Source organism: Bos javanicus, chromosome 9 (assembly GCF_032452875.1).
Source record: "Bos javanicus breed banteng chromosome 9, ARS-OSU_banteng_1.0, whole genome shotgun sequence".
NCBI classification, from domain to species: Eukaryota; Metazoa; Chordata; class Mammalia; order Artiodactyla; family Bovidae; genus Bos; species Bos javanicus.
In genome coordinates this window covers 68305288-68320146 of record NC_083876.1, presented here as the reverse complement: position 1 = coordinate 68320146, position 14859 = coordinate 68305288, and the positions used below count along the sequence as shown (strand labels likewise).

The window sequence follows — 14859 nt, the reverse complement described above, 5'->3', positions numbered from 1 at the left end:
TTCTCAAGTAGAAGGAGCTTAAGAATAGATTTTAAAAGTATACGTGATATAATATTTAGGAAACTAGTAACCTGTTAATTTCATATAGAAGGTAATTTACAGACCACAGGTTAAGTACAATGAAATCATTCTGGCAGATGGACAGAGAGTACAGAAATCTTGCCTCCTCTTGGCTGTAATATGGAGGGCAGAACAGGAGATCTTGAATGTTTACTACATGGGGATGTTGTTTAAAAAAAATATTAGGGGAACTAAGATATAAGAAAGCTTGTTTGTTCTTTAGAAGGTAAGTAACAGCAACCAAAAAACCACACCTTTTAATACTGGCTTTACTTACAACATTTACTTGGACTGTAAATATGTTTGCTTTGACAGATATGAAGATGACAGCCACTTGTTTACTCCTACCAGATGTTTTTGGGGAGGATTCCAGCCTTTTTGTCATTGTGAATGACAAGGTATGCAGTACATCAGTGATCATTGGTTTGATGTTTAATACGATATATTGAAGCAGGATGGTGGCCTATTTTAAAGTTATGTTTTGTCATATTTACAAATATGCTAATTGTAACAAGTGCATTTATTGTAATATCATGGTTAAATTGAGGCACATTGTATTATTGAGCTATTTTACATACCACGGGGTAGTGACTAATCTTTTTTATTCAGGTGCAAGTGTCCACGCCTGTGTTAGAAGTTAAGAACCCTTTCAACATGGATGTCTGTGAATTTTCTTTGTATTTAGAAAAAGAGAGACTCACAAAGGTGGATGACTGTATTACAGCTTTGGCTGCTCTCATAGCTTCCTTCCATGTGTTTGGGATTGAGTGTCCAAGAAGACTGTCTCAAACCCTCAACTTCCTAGAGACACTGATTTTTGATGTGCACAGTCCATATTCTCCTTCTATGAAAGAAAAGGAAAAGGAAGTAGGATTCCAACATCCAGTCACTTAACAGCATGCCAAATATTTAAGCAGAATGGATCTCTGGGGTGGCTGAAACTATTAACCATTGTTTTGATTTAGTAGAGGTAGGTATTAATATTAGAAAAATCATCTTGTCACTGAGATTCAAATGAATATTAATGCCTTCTACCTTTACACTTTGACACAAATTCTTTATTGAAATTCTGTAATAAAATATGACTTAAAGAGCTGTTTATTTCGAGTTTTAAGAAATTCCAATCCAAGTTAACACTTTCAAGGGGGCATAGTTTTTAAAAGATACTATGCTTCACATTTTCTTAAAATCCTTCAAATTAGGGTATGACTTGAACTTAAGGCAATATGTCCACTTTTGAAAGACTTAATGCCTAGGACTGCTGAAGAATTGATGCTTCTGAACTGTGGAGCTGGAGAAAACTCTTGAGAGTCCCTTGAACTGCAAGGAGATCCAAGCAGTCAATCCTAAAGGAGATCAGTCCTGAATGAATAATCATTGGAAGTGCTGATGCTGACGCTGAAGCTCCAATACTTAAGCCACCTGACGCGAAGAGCCAACTCATTCGAAAAGACCCTGATGCTGGGAGGGATTGGGGGCAGGAGGAGAAGGGGACGAACGACAGAGGATGAGATGGTTGGATCGCATCACCGACTTGATGGACATGAGTTTGAGTAAGCGCTGGGAGTTGGTGATGGACAGGGAGGCCTGGTGTGCTGCTGTCCATGGGGTCACAAAGAGTCAGACACAACTGAGCAACTGAACTGAACTGAATGCCCAGGAGCTGCACATTTGTGGCCTGTGGTTCTGTCCGTTTGATTTGAGCACTGTTTGGAAACATTTTGAACTTCAGCATTTTAAGATGTACAGGTGGTGCTAGTAGTAAACCCTGCTCCACCCTGCCGATGCAAGAGACATAGCTGAGACAAAGGTTCAATTCCTGGGTCAGGAAGATCCCCTGGAGATGGGAATAGCAACCCACTCCAGTATTCTTGCCTGGAGAATCCTCGTGGACAGAGGAGCCTGGTGGGCTATGGTCCACAGGGTCGCAGAGTCAGACACTACTGAACCAACTTAGCACGGCACACAGCTCCCCAGTTCCTCTTTTCGCCTGCTCAGCTGCCCTGCAGGGTGTTTAGGTTTCCTTCCATCCTATCTGTGGAGAACTGTGGCTGTTCCTGAGGCCTCCTCACTGCTGGATGGTCTCGCTGGCACAGGTTTTGATCATCAGTGACCCATATTCCTCTTCCTCTGCTTCCCTTGAGATACAGAGATATGGCTGGTTCTTGTCTCACCACAAGGTTTCTGGTTTTCCCTCGTTTTGACCTCCAGTGTTCTCATATGCCTTGGTTGCCCCATGGGCTAGTTTGGATCTGTAATAAGAACCTGGTTTTTCACTCCCACGGCCCCAGCTTACAGTTTCCAAGTTAGGCCCTTCCTAGATCAATGGCAACCCACTCCAGTACTCTTGCCTGGCAAATCCCATGGACCGAGGAGCCTGGTAGGCTGCAGTCCATGGGGTCGCTAGGAGTCGGACATGACTGAGCAACTTCACTTTCACTTTTCACTTTCATGCATTGGAGAAGGAAATGGCAACCAACTCCAGTGTTTTTGCCTGGAGAATCCCAGGGACGGGGGAGCCTGGTGGGCTTCCATCTCTGGGATCACACAGAGTTGGACACGACTGAAGCGACTTAGCAGCAGCAGCAGATCAGCTCTCCAGTCTCTCTCAGGAGCCATAGTCCTGTGCCTCATCCAGCCCCGATCCTACACTGTAATTTATCAAACATTATGATTTTAAGGTGCCCCTTGCTGTTATCACCACAATCTTGACGTTACTCAGTTTTGAAAGAATTGATTGGTTTAAAAGACTGAAGAATTTAAGTGTGCTAATACGGCATCACAGTGCAATGGACATTTTCTAGGTTATTGCATCCAATTATTTTTTTAAGTTTAAGAAGTTTTCATATTATTGAAGAAATTTTTATAACACATCTCTAGAAATACTGCAAAATACTAGTATCTTTATCTCTGACTGTTCGTTAAAATGCTTAAGCCAGTGGGAAAAAAGAAAATCTGAGATCAGCTGCCCACCTCTGCAATGATTATTCACTGCTTATATGAGAATGGACAGGCAAGAACAATTTGGTATATTTCTGCATAACTAGTCCCTATTTTACAGTTTCCATTTCTTGCCTTTCACTACAATGTGCTTTTAGTTCCTTATGCAGTTTCTTTTATTTCTCCCAATTATTCCCTCCCCACTCCCATTTTTTAAGTTTCACTCTTATTCCTCTTCTCCAGAATGAATTTACAAAGTTCTAAAAGAGTCCTTTCCCTTGGAGGCCCACAATCTCTATGGCTGGCCTTTTTAATTTTTTCTTCTACTTTGGATTGGAGTATAGTTGATTAATAATGTATTAGTTTCAGGTGTACAGCCAAGTGATTCAGTTATAAATACACATGTATCTATTCGTTTTCAAATTATTTTCCCACTTAGGTTATTACAGAATATTGAGCAGAGTTCCCTGCGCTACACAGTAGGACCTTGTTGGTTAACTATTTTAAATATAGCACTGTGTACACGTAAGTCCCGAACTCCCAATATCTCTCCCTTCACCTTTCTCCTTTGGTAACCATAAATTTGCTTTCTAAGTCTGAGTCTTTGTCTTGTAAATATGTTTCATTTGTATTACCTTTTTTGTAAATTATTTATTTTAATTGGAGGCTAATTACTTTAATATATTGTAGTGGTTTTTGCCCTACATTCACATGAATCAGCCATGGGCGTACATGTGTTCCCCATCCTAAACCCCCACCCTCCTCCCTCCCCATCCCATCCCTCAGGGTCATCCCAGTGCACCAGCCCTGAGCACCCTGTCTCATGCATCAAACCTGGACTGGTGATATATTTCATATATGGTAATATACATGTTTCAATGCTATTCTCTCAAATCATCCCACCCTCACCTTCTCCCACAGAGTCCAAAAGTCTGTTCTTTACATCTGTATCACTTTTGCTGTCTCACATATAGGGTCATCATTACCATCTTTCTAAATTCCATATATATGTATTAATATACTGTACTGGTGTTTTTCTTTCTGATATTTACTTTACTCTGTATAATAAGCTCCAGTTTCATCCACCTCGTTAGAACTGATTCAAATGGATTCTTTTTAATAGCTGAGTAATAGTCTATTGTGTATATGTACCACAGCTTTCTTATCCATTCATCTGCTGATGGATGTCTAGGTTGCTTCCATGTCCTAGCTATTATAAACAGTGCTGCAATGAACATTGGGGTACACATGTCTCTTTCAATTCTGTGTATTACCTTTTTTTTTTTTTAAGAGCCTTGAATGAAAGCCTCTCTTTGCTCCTTTGGGCTGAGGGTAGAGAGAGAGAGGTGGAGCTAGCTGCAGGTAAACTGCAGTGAAGTTTGGCTTTGAACATGACAGACGTGAGCTGACCGTGAGGGCAGAGTCCCATAAAATTCATTCTTCAGTGGTGTATCTATTTCCAATGTCCAGCATGGCCATGCCACTTGGCAAATATTCAATATTGCTTGACCAACCTAACCCTATTTTCTTTGGAGGCTGAATCCACTGAACCCAAAAGTTGCAAAATGGCAGCCTGGGATAATATGTTAACCTCCAGGCAGGACTCCTTTGGCTCATAAAGTATTTGTAAGTTTTTTAAAATGCCTTCTGATGGGAAGGTCCTGTCAAGGTCCACATTTCTTATCTTTCCCTTTTGTCTTACCTCAAACCTGCTTCTCTCATTTCAGGGACCTCCCCGTCACCATGGGCTCCCTATTTCCTCTGTTAAAACTCAGTCCATTCTTAGAGCATATCCCCGGGATGGAATGGTGAAAGCTTTCCACTTCTTTTGGTAGACTGTTCCACCCTAACAGGGATGCTTAATATCTTGCCTTGAACACAAACAACATGCTTCTCAGAATAAGTGGATGTTTTCAGTAAGATTTAAAGGCTCTTTTTTTCACAACACATGCTTTAAAAAAGAAGTCTTCAATGTGTGTGAAGCCTACTCGACCTAACAATAACATTTTAAAATTTTTTTCTTCCTTTTTGTCACTTTTCACATCATCTGGGACATAGCCTGACAAATAGCTCTGAACCCTGGAGCTCCATTACACAGCTATCTAATGCCATACGTTTGATATTACTCCTGCTCTCATTCACCCCGTCTATTTTTAAGAATCATACATATGTAGAAAAGGTATCTGCAATTAAGATTTTATTTTATTCATGTCAGGTATAACAAGTGCAACTTGAATGTACAAACTCTGAACAAAACATAAAGAAAAGAAAAACTAACAACGAAAACCTTTTTTTAAGCAGACTCATGCAAAGAAATGAAGGGGCCATGGCAGATTTCATGGGCCCTGTTTTACCTTGAACTACAACAAAAGCAAAGGACCACGACAGACTTCCGACAGGGTGTGTGGGGCAGGGCAGATAGCAAGGGAATCCTACATGAGAAAAAATGAGAGCGACTACAGAGAAAGGTGAAACTTGCCCCAGAATTCAGACAACATGCTACAAACTTACTTTCTACTTTTAAAATAGTCCTTGGATAAATATCCAATCCTGGAAATAGAAGTTACATACATAGGCTGATAAAATAATTTACCTTTTGCGTTGGAAATGCATTCTTGCAAAAGAAACACTACCAGCTCTCAGTTTAAAGGGAATCAAGGGCTTTCAATTAAAGTGCATCTGTACGCTTCTATCCTGAGGCAAACACTTCTATGGAGAAGAGGGTCTCTCCAAAATGCAGCTTTAGGAAGTCACTTCCTGATTTGTGAGCATTTAGAATGTTTGCCTCAACTGGGGTTGCACCCTCAAATCTTGCCTCTTCAGTAAAATCTATACACTCTCTCTTTAGCCAACACTGAAGAAAACCTTTGGGTTTGGAGGACACTGCAAGGTCTAAGACAGAGCTCTTTTGGGATTAGTGTTTACATCGACAGAACGATCCCTTCACCTCTGCAAAGCACCACAGTTATTTCAATGACAATTAGAGAAAAGCTCAATATAATCTCATAAATAGTTCAAGATCATACAAACAGCGCCCCCTTCAAATATAACTGTGTATTCCTTTGATATCACTGGAATCCTGTAAACACAGGGTACCACAATGCATGAGACTGATGCCATTCAAATACATCACCTTATTTATGTTTATATATTTTATTTTTTTAATTCCATTATTTATATACACGTTTTTGGTAATTATAGTCAAGATGCTGGTGAAAGTAATTTGTTTAACATTTCATAATTGCGTGCAAAAGTAAAAACACTGATTTAAAGGAAGGTAATTTTTACAACTATTCAGCCTCAATGAATCAGGACAAGCAGTTAGGCAATATCATGACTTGCAAAGTTATACTTAGCATAATGTTGCAATTCAAAATATGGCACAGAATTAACAATACAGGTAACAGTCCCACTGGCTACACTTAGCCAGGTTTTGACTAATTTGGTTTAAGTTGAAGTTTGATTATATAAAAAAGGTTCCTGAAAGTATTGAAAAAGAAACAGTGTACATGAAAGAGAATTCAACAATGTTTACAAAATGCCAAAAGTTCTTACTCTGCCCCCCCACTTTTTCCATAAATAATTAATGAAGTCCCCCTTCCCCCCACCCCCCCCCAGCCTCAAAAAGATTTACAAAGATAAATTTAGCTCAGTGAACAGAACCGAAAGATGACTGTTGTTAGACAGTACCTGGTTAAAAGCTCAAGCACTTTTGTAAGAATTCATATATATTGTTTCTTGAGGAATATAAATAATCTGATAGCATTGCTCTTTAGATTTTTGGAGACTTCTCACTTAGAAGTTACAACTGTCTTTGTGCTTTGAGTAAAATATGAGCTTTAAAGCAGAAAGCTGATGGTATTCAAAATTCACCACCTTCAAAGTTCATTGTGAGAGTTCTTCTCTGCGGCTTTGAACATCAAGATAGAATTGAAAATTTTGAGCGCTGGGCCCAACTTAATGCTCATAATTTTCACAATGTCTGTTTGGGTCATAAGCAGAAATGCCTCTCCATCAATTTGCTAAAAGGAGAGGAAAAAAGACAAAAGATTGTGAGTTGATTGGACACAGGGTCGTGGGACATATTCAAGGTTAAATTATCAGCTGTTTTCTACATGTAACACTAGAACAACACAGACAGGGAGTTCAGATGTACAAACATTTCCTGATAAGTAGATCTTTCTTATATATAAGTAGATCTTTCTTATATGTAAGACCCCGTGGACTGTAGCCTACCAGGCCTCCTCTGTCAGTGGGATTCTTGGGCAAGAATACTGGAGTGGGTTACCATTTCCTTCTCCAGGGGATCTTCCCGACCCAGGGATCAAACCCAGGTCTTCTGCATGGGAGGCAGACGCTTTAACCTCTGAGCCACCAGGGAAGCCCTAAACAAACCCTTGTGTCGAGGGCTGACTTTCAGTAGATCGCAGTGAGGGAGCTGCTCTGCTACGTACGAAACCCTGACCCATATATGTGATAACACCCCAAATAGGGACTGTGAGCAAAGTCAAATTTATTCATCTGAAAAAATCAACCCACAGGAAAACGGGTTTCTCACAAGCTGCTTTGATGTGCAGCCATAAGGATAACCTCAGGTGGAAAGAAGTAAATTAAGAAACGACTTTCTAAAAACAGTAATTACTGCGATATATTGCTGGGTTTACTTTTTGTTTATGCTTTCGTAATGCATATAAACTGTTCTAACTCCAGATATTAAGTATCTTGCTAAAGGCCCAAAACTCTGAAGGAAGACTTGGAACTTGGGCTTCTTGCCTCCCGTTTCATTACTCTTTCCACTGTGTACTCGTGGTTCTCTTCCAATGTTTTAACTCCACAAATTACAGCGACCTGCTCTTTGAATGTCTTTCTCAGGGCGTAAAGGGATGAATATATTCCTTCAACAAAAATGTATTACGTACCCATTATATTTTAAATGGGCTTCCCAGGTGGTGCTAGTGGTAAAGAACCTGCCTGCCAATTCAGCAGCCACAAGAGACCTGGGTTTGACCCCTGGGTCGGGAAGATCCTGGACGAGGAAATGGCAAACTATTCCAGGATTCTTGCCTCGAGAATCCCCATGGACAGAGGAGCCTGGCGGGCTACAGTCCCTGTGGTCACAAATAGTCAGACACGACCGAGCACGTATTCTAAGTATTATTCTTGGGGCTGGGCATACAGCAGAGACTAAAACAGATAAAAACAAAATCAGCAAACAAAAACTCCTTGTACAGTTTACATTTTAGGAGTAGGAGGTAGACTATAAGAAAAGCCATAACAAGCAAATTGGAATTAATAATTCTAAAAGGTGATTAGTGCCATGAGAAAACTGCTGGTTGAGGATGTAAGTGGGCAGTGGAGTCCGGGGTGGGAGGTGGCAGTCTGAAGGAGGACAGTTGGGATGGGACACTGAGAAGTGGAGTGAGCCATGTGAACACCTAGAGGAAGAGCGTGCCAGACAGACAGGAAAGCCGGTGTGTGTCTGGATAATGCTAGGAACGGCAAAGTCGTCTGTGTGTGGAACGGTGTCAGCAGAGGGCAGAGGACAAAGAGGTCAGACGGTGAGAGGCGATGGAGTGTCAGACTGTAGCCCTGGTGAGGATCTTGGCTTTTACTCTGATTTAACTACCAGAAGGATCTGAACTGAGGAGAGACGTGATCTGACTTAACGCTGTAGCAGAACCAGCCCAGCTATGCTGGAAATAAATTCTAGAAGGGCAGAAGTAGAAGCAAGGCGGCTGGCTAGAAGTTACTGCTTTAATCCAACTGGCAGATGACAGTGACTCTGACCATAGAGGTCGTGGTGGAGAGACAGCTGGAATCCTCATGCTTTTAAAATATACCCAATAGGGTTTTTCAACTGATTATATGTGGAGTGTATAAGAGAAACAGAAGTCAAGGATGGTTTCAGGTAACAGCCCACACCTGCACTGCAAATTTGCCTTTCAGAGATGAATTACAAGACTTTAGATTTGCTTTCTGGTTTTCGTCTAGGACTCGAACCCCATGCCTGCTGACCTGGTGAGACATTTGAGAGCAAGGATCGTGTCCTATTGCTTCTGAATTAACCCTCTCACCACAGCATCACATGTAGCAACATACACACGGCAGGCATTTAACAAGAGTTCACAGGATGAATGAAGAGCGGAATGAACGTATGAATGACACGTGAACAGAGAACATTCACTGCCTCATTCTTCAAAAGAAGGCTCTGCCTCAGGCTATCGGGTTGGTGCCTGAGGAGTGTCTCCAAAGATAATATGAAGAAAGAAGTTATTCAAAGAAATAACATATCATGTGAATTTGAACCTTAATTTAACTAAATAACAGAGCAATCTATACGGACTGTCTAGACATCAACAGAACCAAAAGTAGTGTTTATAAAATATATGTACTAGAAATTTATTTTTAAAACTGTTGCATCATTTTCAAAGGTTCTTTCAAAGAAAGAACAATGGCTCCCTGCAGGTATATAAGTCTGCTTAGGGATGGAAAATCGACTGAGAGGAACACAAAGACACTTAGGACTTGGGCCTTAAGAAGCTCAAAATCTGAGTAACTGCAAATTAAAGACCCACTAGAAAGAAAACAACATTTCTGAAATAAGAACGTAAGTCAGAAAAAGGCCGATGAAAATCAGATCCTTGTGCATTTTCACAGGCAACCACATACAGCATAAATGATAGCTAATAGTATATTGACACTGGCGACTGGTGGCTGAATTCTTGGCAGTCCCGACACTCTTACTCTGTTGCAATGTTCTTAACAGAAAATGTGCCATTTTGAACAGTGTAGGCTAAACACAGGCACAAACAAGATAACTTATTACTGCGGACAGCAGATGTGGGACAAAGACTTCTGAGATGACTTAGTCCTCACTGTACCTTCTGGGAGCCAAGATCACGTGATAATGGACTGTTCTGCTTGGAGGAGCTGACAGGCAAGTGGCTTATATCTAAAGTTCTCTAGTGAAAAGAGTCTCCGGCTTCTAGTGTAGTTAGAGGTTGAATTTCTTTTGGTCCTAATGCTTACTAGAGGTGGTATCATTATTAATCATCCCTTACATTGAAGTTTTGGACAGACAGATGAAAAAAACTAATAAAATAAGCTTCCAACAGCTGCTGCTGCTAAGTCGCTTCAGTCGTGTCCGACTCTGTGCGACCCCAAAGGCGGCAACCCACCAGGCTCCCCCGTCCCTGGGATTCTCCAGGCAAGAACACTGGAGTGGATTGCCGTTTCCTTCTCCAATGCATGAAAATGAAAAGTGAAAACGAAGTCACTCAGTCGTGTCTGACTCTTCTCGACCCCATGGTCTGCTGCCTACCAGGCTCCTCCGTCCATGGGATTTTCCAGGCAAGGGCACTGGAGTGGGGTGCCATTTCCTTCTCCACTTCCAATGGCAGATGTTAATAAATGTAATGCATGTCAGTTAGTATAAACGACATGAGAAATGTGTAAGATCGAAGGGATTGTTTTAGCAATAATGGTAATATTAATTATAAGCATCAAATGAAGTTAATCTTGGTGTTAAAATGACACTTGAAAATTAAATAACGGGAACTAGTTTCACTTTATTAAAAATGAAACGTTGCTTATTTCCTGCTTTGGTTTCTTTCTGTGCTATATACTACATAAATGTATGCTAGTAAGTTTTGTGTTTTTTTTTAAATAATGAGTTTAGTGCTACTGCTGTGGGGCATCATAAAATGGTACAAACATTTCCTTTACTCCTCATCTTACATGTTTTTATACAACTGATTAACACTGCTTGTTAGACAACTCAGTATCACTTTGTCAATTGCAACATAACCCATTTCTTCCCTCCTCTGCCAATTGAGAATATTTCACTATTCACTGCATTTCAGTGCTGTGTCCCCCATTAAGAAACATACTGCAATTCAGTTGAACACTTACTTCATCTTTAAATACCTTTCCATGTTCTTCACATCCAGGTAAGCTCTGTATGAATTCTGACACCTGTTAAAAAATAAGATCAAAATTCCAGTTCTGAAACAGAAGCCAGACTCTAACTGGTACAGGTTCCAAATATCCAACCTATGTTGTCATTGTTTCTCTCAGAATAATTTCTTCTTAGAAAAAAAAGACTAAGCCCCATACGCATTCATGTTGCCCTCTCCTTAAGCTGGTACTCCTATGTCAGGTCCCTGGCAGACAACGAAAGTAAAACCTACCTCATCCGTACTCCATTTAGAAACTTTACTGGCAGGAATGCCAGCCACTGTGGGGAGAAGTTTGCTCTGCTGCTCCCAGCGCAGGGGCAGACATGGAATTGGGGACTTAAAGGACAGAAAGACGGCCGACCGGCGCTGCGCCTGCTGTACGCTGCTTTCTTCCCGGGCACCTGGTTGACAGAAACAATGTGAACTCACTCTCCGAAAAGTAGCAAAAAAAAGAAAAAAAAATACCCCAACGCTATGTGACACCCCCAAACCACAAGTGGCAGGAATACCAGGTAAAAGCACTGGTTCAACATTACACTCACTGAGTAATTACATTCTCTTCATTTTTACCGAAGGTCATCATAAGAAACAACCTAAAACTCAGCTGACACGTTTGTCATATCGCCATTTCTGAAGACATGTACCATTACATCAGTAAGTGTTGCCTTTTTAATGCTTCAGGGAAGAAATCTGCACCGGAGCTTTAGTGACAAAGAAAATAACTCTCAACCTAGGAAATTATAGTTGGTTCTCTTTTGCCTCTGGATGTCCTGGAAGTAAAAGGAAAGTATGTTCAAGTCCATCTACTGAGATTACCCTGTAGATACCATACCTGTTCTCTCCTTTTATCTCGTCTCTGCTTTGTTCTTCCAATTTCTATTTACTAAGTACACTGACTTTTTAAATAGCCACCTTATCTTTTTTGAAAATGGATATGAAATTATTGCAATAAAAATAAAACAGAAATGCAAATGCCTTTATCTAAACCTAGTTTTCTCCAATTCTTTTAAACAGCCTTTTTAATAAGTGATTATTTGTCCTTGGGACTCTTGACAGAGTTTGTTAATCATTATCTCCTAAGATCCTTCTGGAGAAGGCAATGGCACCCCACGCCAGTACTCTTGCCTGGAAAATCCCATGGACAGAGGAGCCTGGTAGGCTGCAGTCCATGGGGTCGCTAGGAGTCGGACATGACTGAGCGACTTCACTTTCACTTTTCACTTTCATGCACTGGAGAAGGAAATGGCAACCCACTCCAGTGTTCTTGCCTGGAGAATCCCCGGGATGGGGAGCTTGGTGGGCTGCTATTTATGGGGTCGCACAGAGTTGGACACGATTGAAGTGACTTAGCATAGCATAGCATAAGATCCTTCAGAAAAGAAATCTTTCCTGAAAACGACTTAACTCAAAGCCCTTCAGAAGAAAGGCACCTCCCTCATACTTAATTCTCCCGTCTACCCACCAGCTCAGCAAGAAACAGAAGTGGGCAGCACACCCAGAATCCCCTGCAATCATACCCCATGCCACAGAGAAACCACTGCCCCAACTTCTAACACCACTGCTTTTTGCCCTGGTTCTGAACTGCAGTTTGATGAAAATTCCATTTGGTATCTGGCTTTTTTCTCTCAACAGTTTGTGCAATTCATCCACATTGCGGTACGTAGTTGTAGCTGACCTGCTCTTTGCTGTATGGGTTTTCATTGTTACGACTATTTCACAATTAATAGTCTGATGAACATTTGAGTTGTCTCTAAGTTTTGGCTATGACCAACAGTGCTGCTGTGAACACTCCTGTATGTATCTTTTTTTGAATATATGAATACCTTTCTGTTGCATATATACTGAAGAGTGCGGCTTGTGGATATAGCATTTGTGTACTTTAAGCCTCAGCAAATTCTGCCAGTTTTCCAAAACAGCTGTGCAGTACACACCAACTAACAGTGTAAAAGTGTTGCACATGTTCCATACTCTCACCAACATGTGGTACTGTCTTTCTTATTGTATTCATTTTAGTGACTGTGTTGTGCTACACTTGTGGTTACAACTGTAATTGTCTGATAACAAACTTGACAATCTTTTTTTAAGTTGTTATAAAATGAGTTCATATATTAAAATTTTTTTTACCTATACATGTATCCATTCTCTCCCCAACTCCCCTCCCATCCAAGCTGCCACAAGACACTGAGCAGAGTTCCCTGAGCTATACAGTAGGTTCATTGGTTATCCATTTTAAATACAGCAGTGTGTACATGTTGATTCCAAACTCCATAACTATCCTTTCCTTTCTTCCTTTCCTGCTGATTAACATAAGGCTGTTCTCTAAGTCTGTGAGTCTGTTTTATTTTTTAAGTAAGTCCATTTGTATCATTTCTTTTTAGATTACGCATATAAGGGATGTCCTATGGTGTTTTTCTTTCCCTGGTTTCCTTCACACAGTATCTCTAGATCCATCTATGTTGCTACAAATGGCATTATTGTGTATGGTAAGGATGATTCTTCCATATGGATTTCTAATTGCCCAACCATGACTGAATGAAAAGAAATCCTTTCCCTGTTGTACTACAGTTCCAACTTTAAAATAAATATAAATGTGCTACTCAAGATTTCTGATTCTGTTCCACTGGTGTCTTTATACCAATCCATGGATTTTGACAACCCCCATTTTATAAGTGTACTGATGTCTGTGATCTAGGTCTTCTTCAAGATTGCCTTGACTATCCTCACCCCTTTGCACTGCCAATTTTAGGATGGGCTTGTTAAAAACAAAAATGCTAGGATTTAGACTAGAATTATCACTGAATATACATCAATTTGGTGAGAGACAACATCTTCACAATATCAAGTCTTCCAACCCCAGAACAAAGTATCTCTCTTCATTTCTCTGGATCTTCTTTAATATCCTTCTTCAATGTTCTATCATTGTTGTGTAGAGGCCTTGCATCTCTTTTGTTAAATTTATTCTCATGTATCTGAGGCTTTCTGTTGCTATTATAAGTGGTACAATATAAAATTTTATTTTTATTTATCTATTTTTTTTTGTCTGTGCTGGGTCTTCTTTGCTGCATGGCCTTGTTCTAGCTGCAGTATACAGGGCTGCTCTGCAATTGCAGTGTGCTCATGGGATTCTCCAGGCAAGAATACTGGAGTGGGTTGCCATTCCCTTCTCCAGGGGATCTTCCCAACCCAGGCATCGAACCAAGGTCTCCTGCATTGCAGGCATATTCTTTACCATCTAAGCCACTGGACCTGCCTAGAAATTTTATTTTTATTTCTTCTTCTTCTTCTTCTTTTTTTTTTTGCTGCACTGGGTTTTCTTTGCTGCATGGGCTTTTCTCTAGTTGCAGTGAGCAGGGCTACTCTGTAGGTGCAGTGTGCAGGCTTCACTGCAGTGGCTTCTCTAGTTTCAGACTATGGGCTCTACAGCATGTGTGCTTCAGTAGTTGTGGCTCAGGAGACCCAGAGCATAGGGTCAATAGTTGTGGCAAACAGGCTCAGCTGCTCCACAGCATGTGGGATCTGCCTGCATCAGGGATCAAACCCATGTCTCCTGAATTGGCAGCCGAATTCTTTACCACTGACCCACCAGGGAAGCCTAGGGGTACAGTTTTTTTTCAACCTATTTCCTACTGTTCTACTGTTGATCTTGAATAACTTTTCTCTTAAACTAGCCTAATCTAAATTTGAATTGCTCTGAATGTTAGAAAAGTCACTATGCTGAATTTGAAAAAAAAAAAAAAAAAATCTGTCTTACTGGAGCTAACATCCACTAGCCCTGGTTCTTCCTGAGTGAGCTTATATAGAAAACTGTTTCCCCGTGAAACATTTCAATTCTTCAAATATTTTATAAAAAACCCTTCATGGTCCTTCTTTCCACATTTCATCCAGCAAATCTCACATAACT

The 14859-nt window shown here is 40.6% G+C and overlaps 2 protein-coding genes across 14 annotated transcripts in view; one reads left to right on the top strand and one right to left on the bottom strand.

Annotated features, from left to right (window-relative positions):
• The window catches only part of SAMD3 (sterile alpha motif domain containing 3), a 44125-nt gene extending 42972 nt beyond the window's left edge, over positions 1-1153 (top strand). For all 4 annotated transcript variants that reach the window (XM_061427951.1, XM_061427950.1, XM_061427948.1 and 1 more), the window contains exons 10-11: positions 376-458; positions 670-1153. In XM_061427951.1, the coding sequence (XP_061283935.1) occupies positions 376-458; positions 670-954 (368 nt within the window). In that variant the 3' untranslated portion in view covers positions 955-1153. The remainder of the gene's footprint in view (positions 1-375; positions 459-669) is intronic.
• Positions 1154-5180: 4027 nt separating this feature from the next.
• The window catches only part of L3MBTL3 (L3MBTL histone methyl-lysine binding protein 3), a 104884-nt gene continuing 95205 nt past the window's right edge, over positions 5181-14859 (bottom strand). For all 10 annotated transcript variants that reach the window (XM_061427938.1, XM_061427945.1, XM_061427944.1 and 7 more), the window contains 3 exons: positions 11190-11359; positions 10912-10974; positions 5181-7022 (listed from right to left, as the gene is read on the bottom strand). In XM_061427938.1, the coding sequence (XP_061283922.1) occupies positions 6879-7022; positions 10912-10974; positions 11190-11359 (377 nt within the window). In that variant the 3' untranslated portion in view covers positions 5181-6878. The remainder of the gene's footprint in view (positions 7023-10911; positions 10975-11189; positions 11360-14859) is intronic.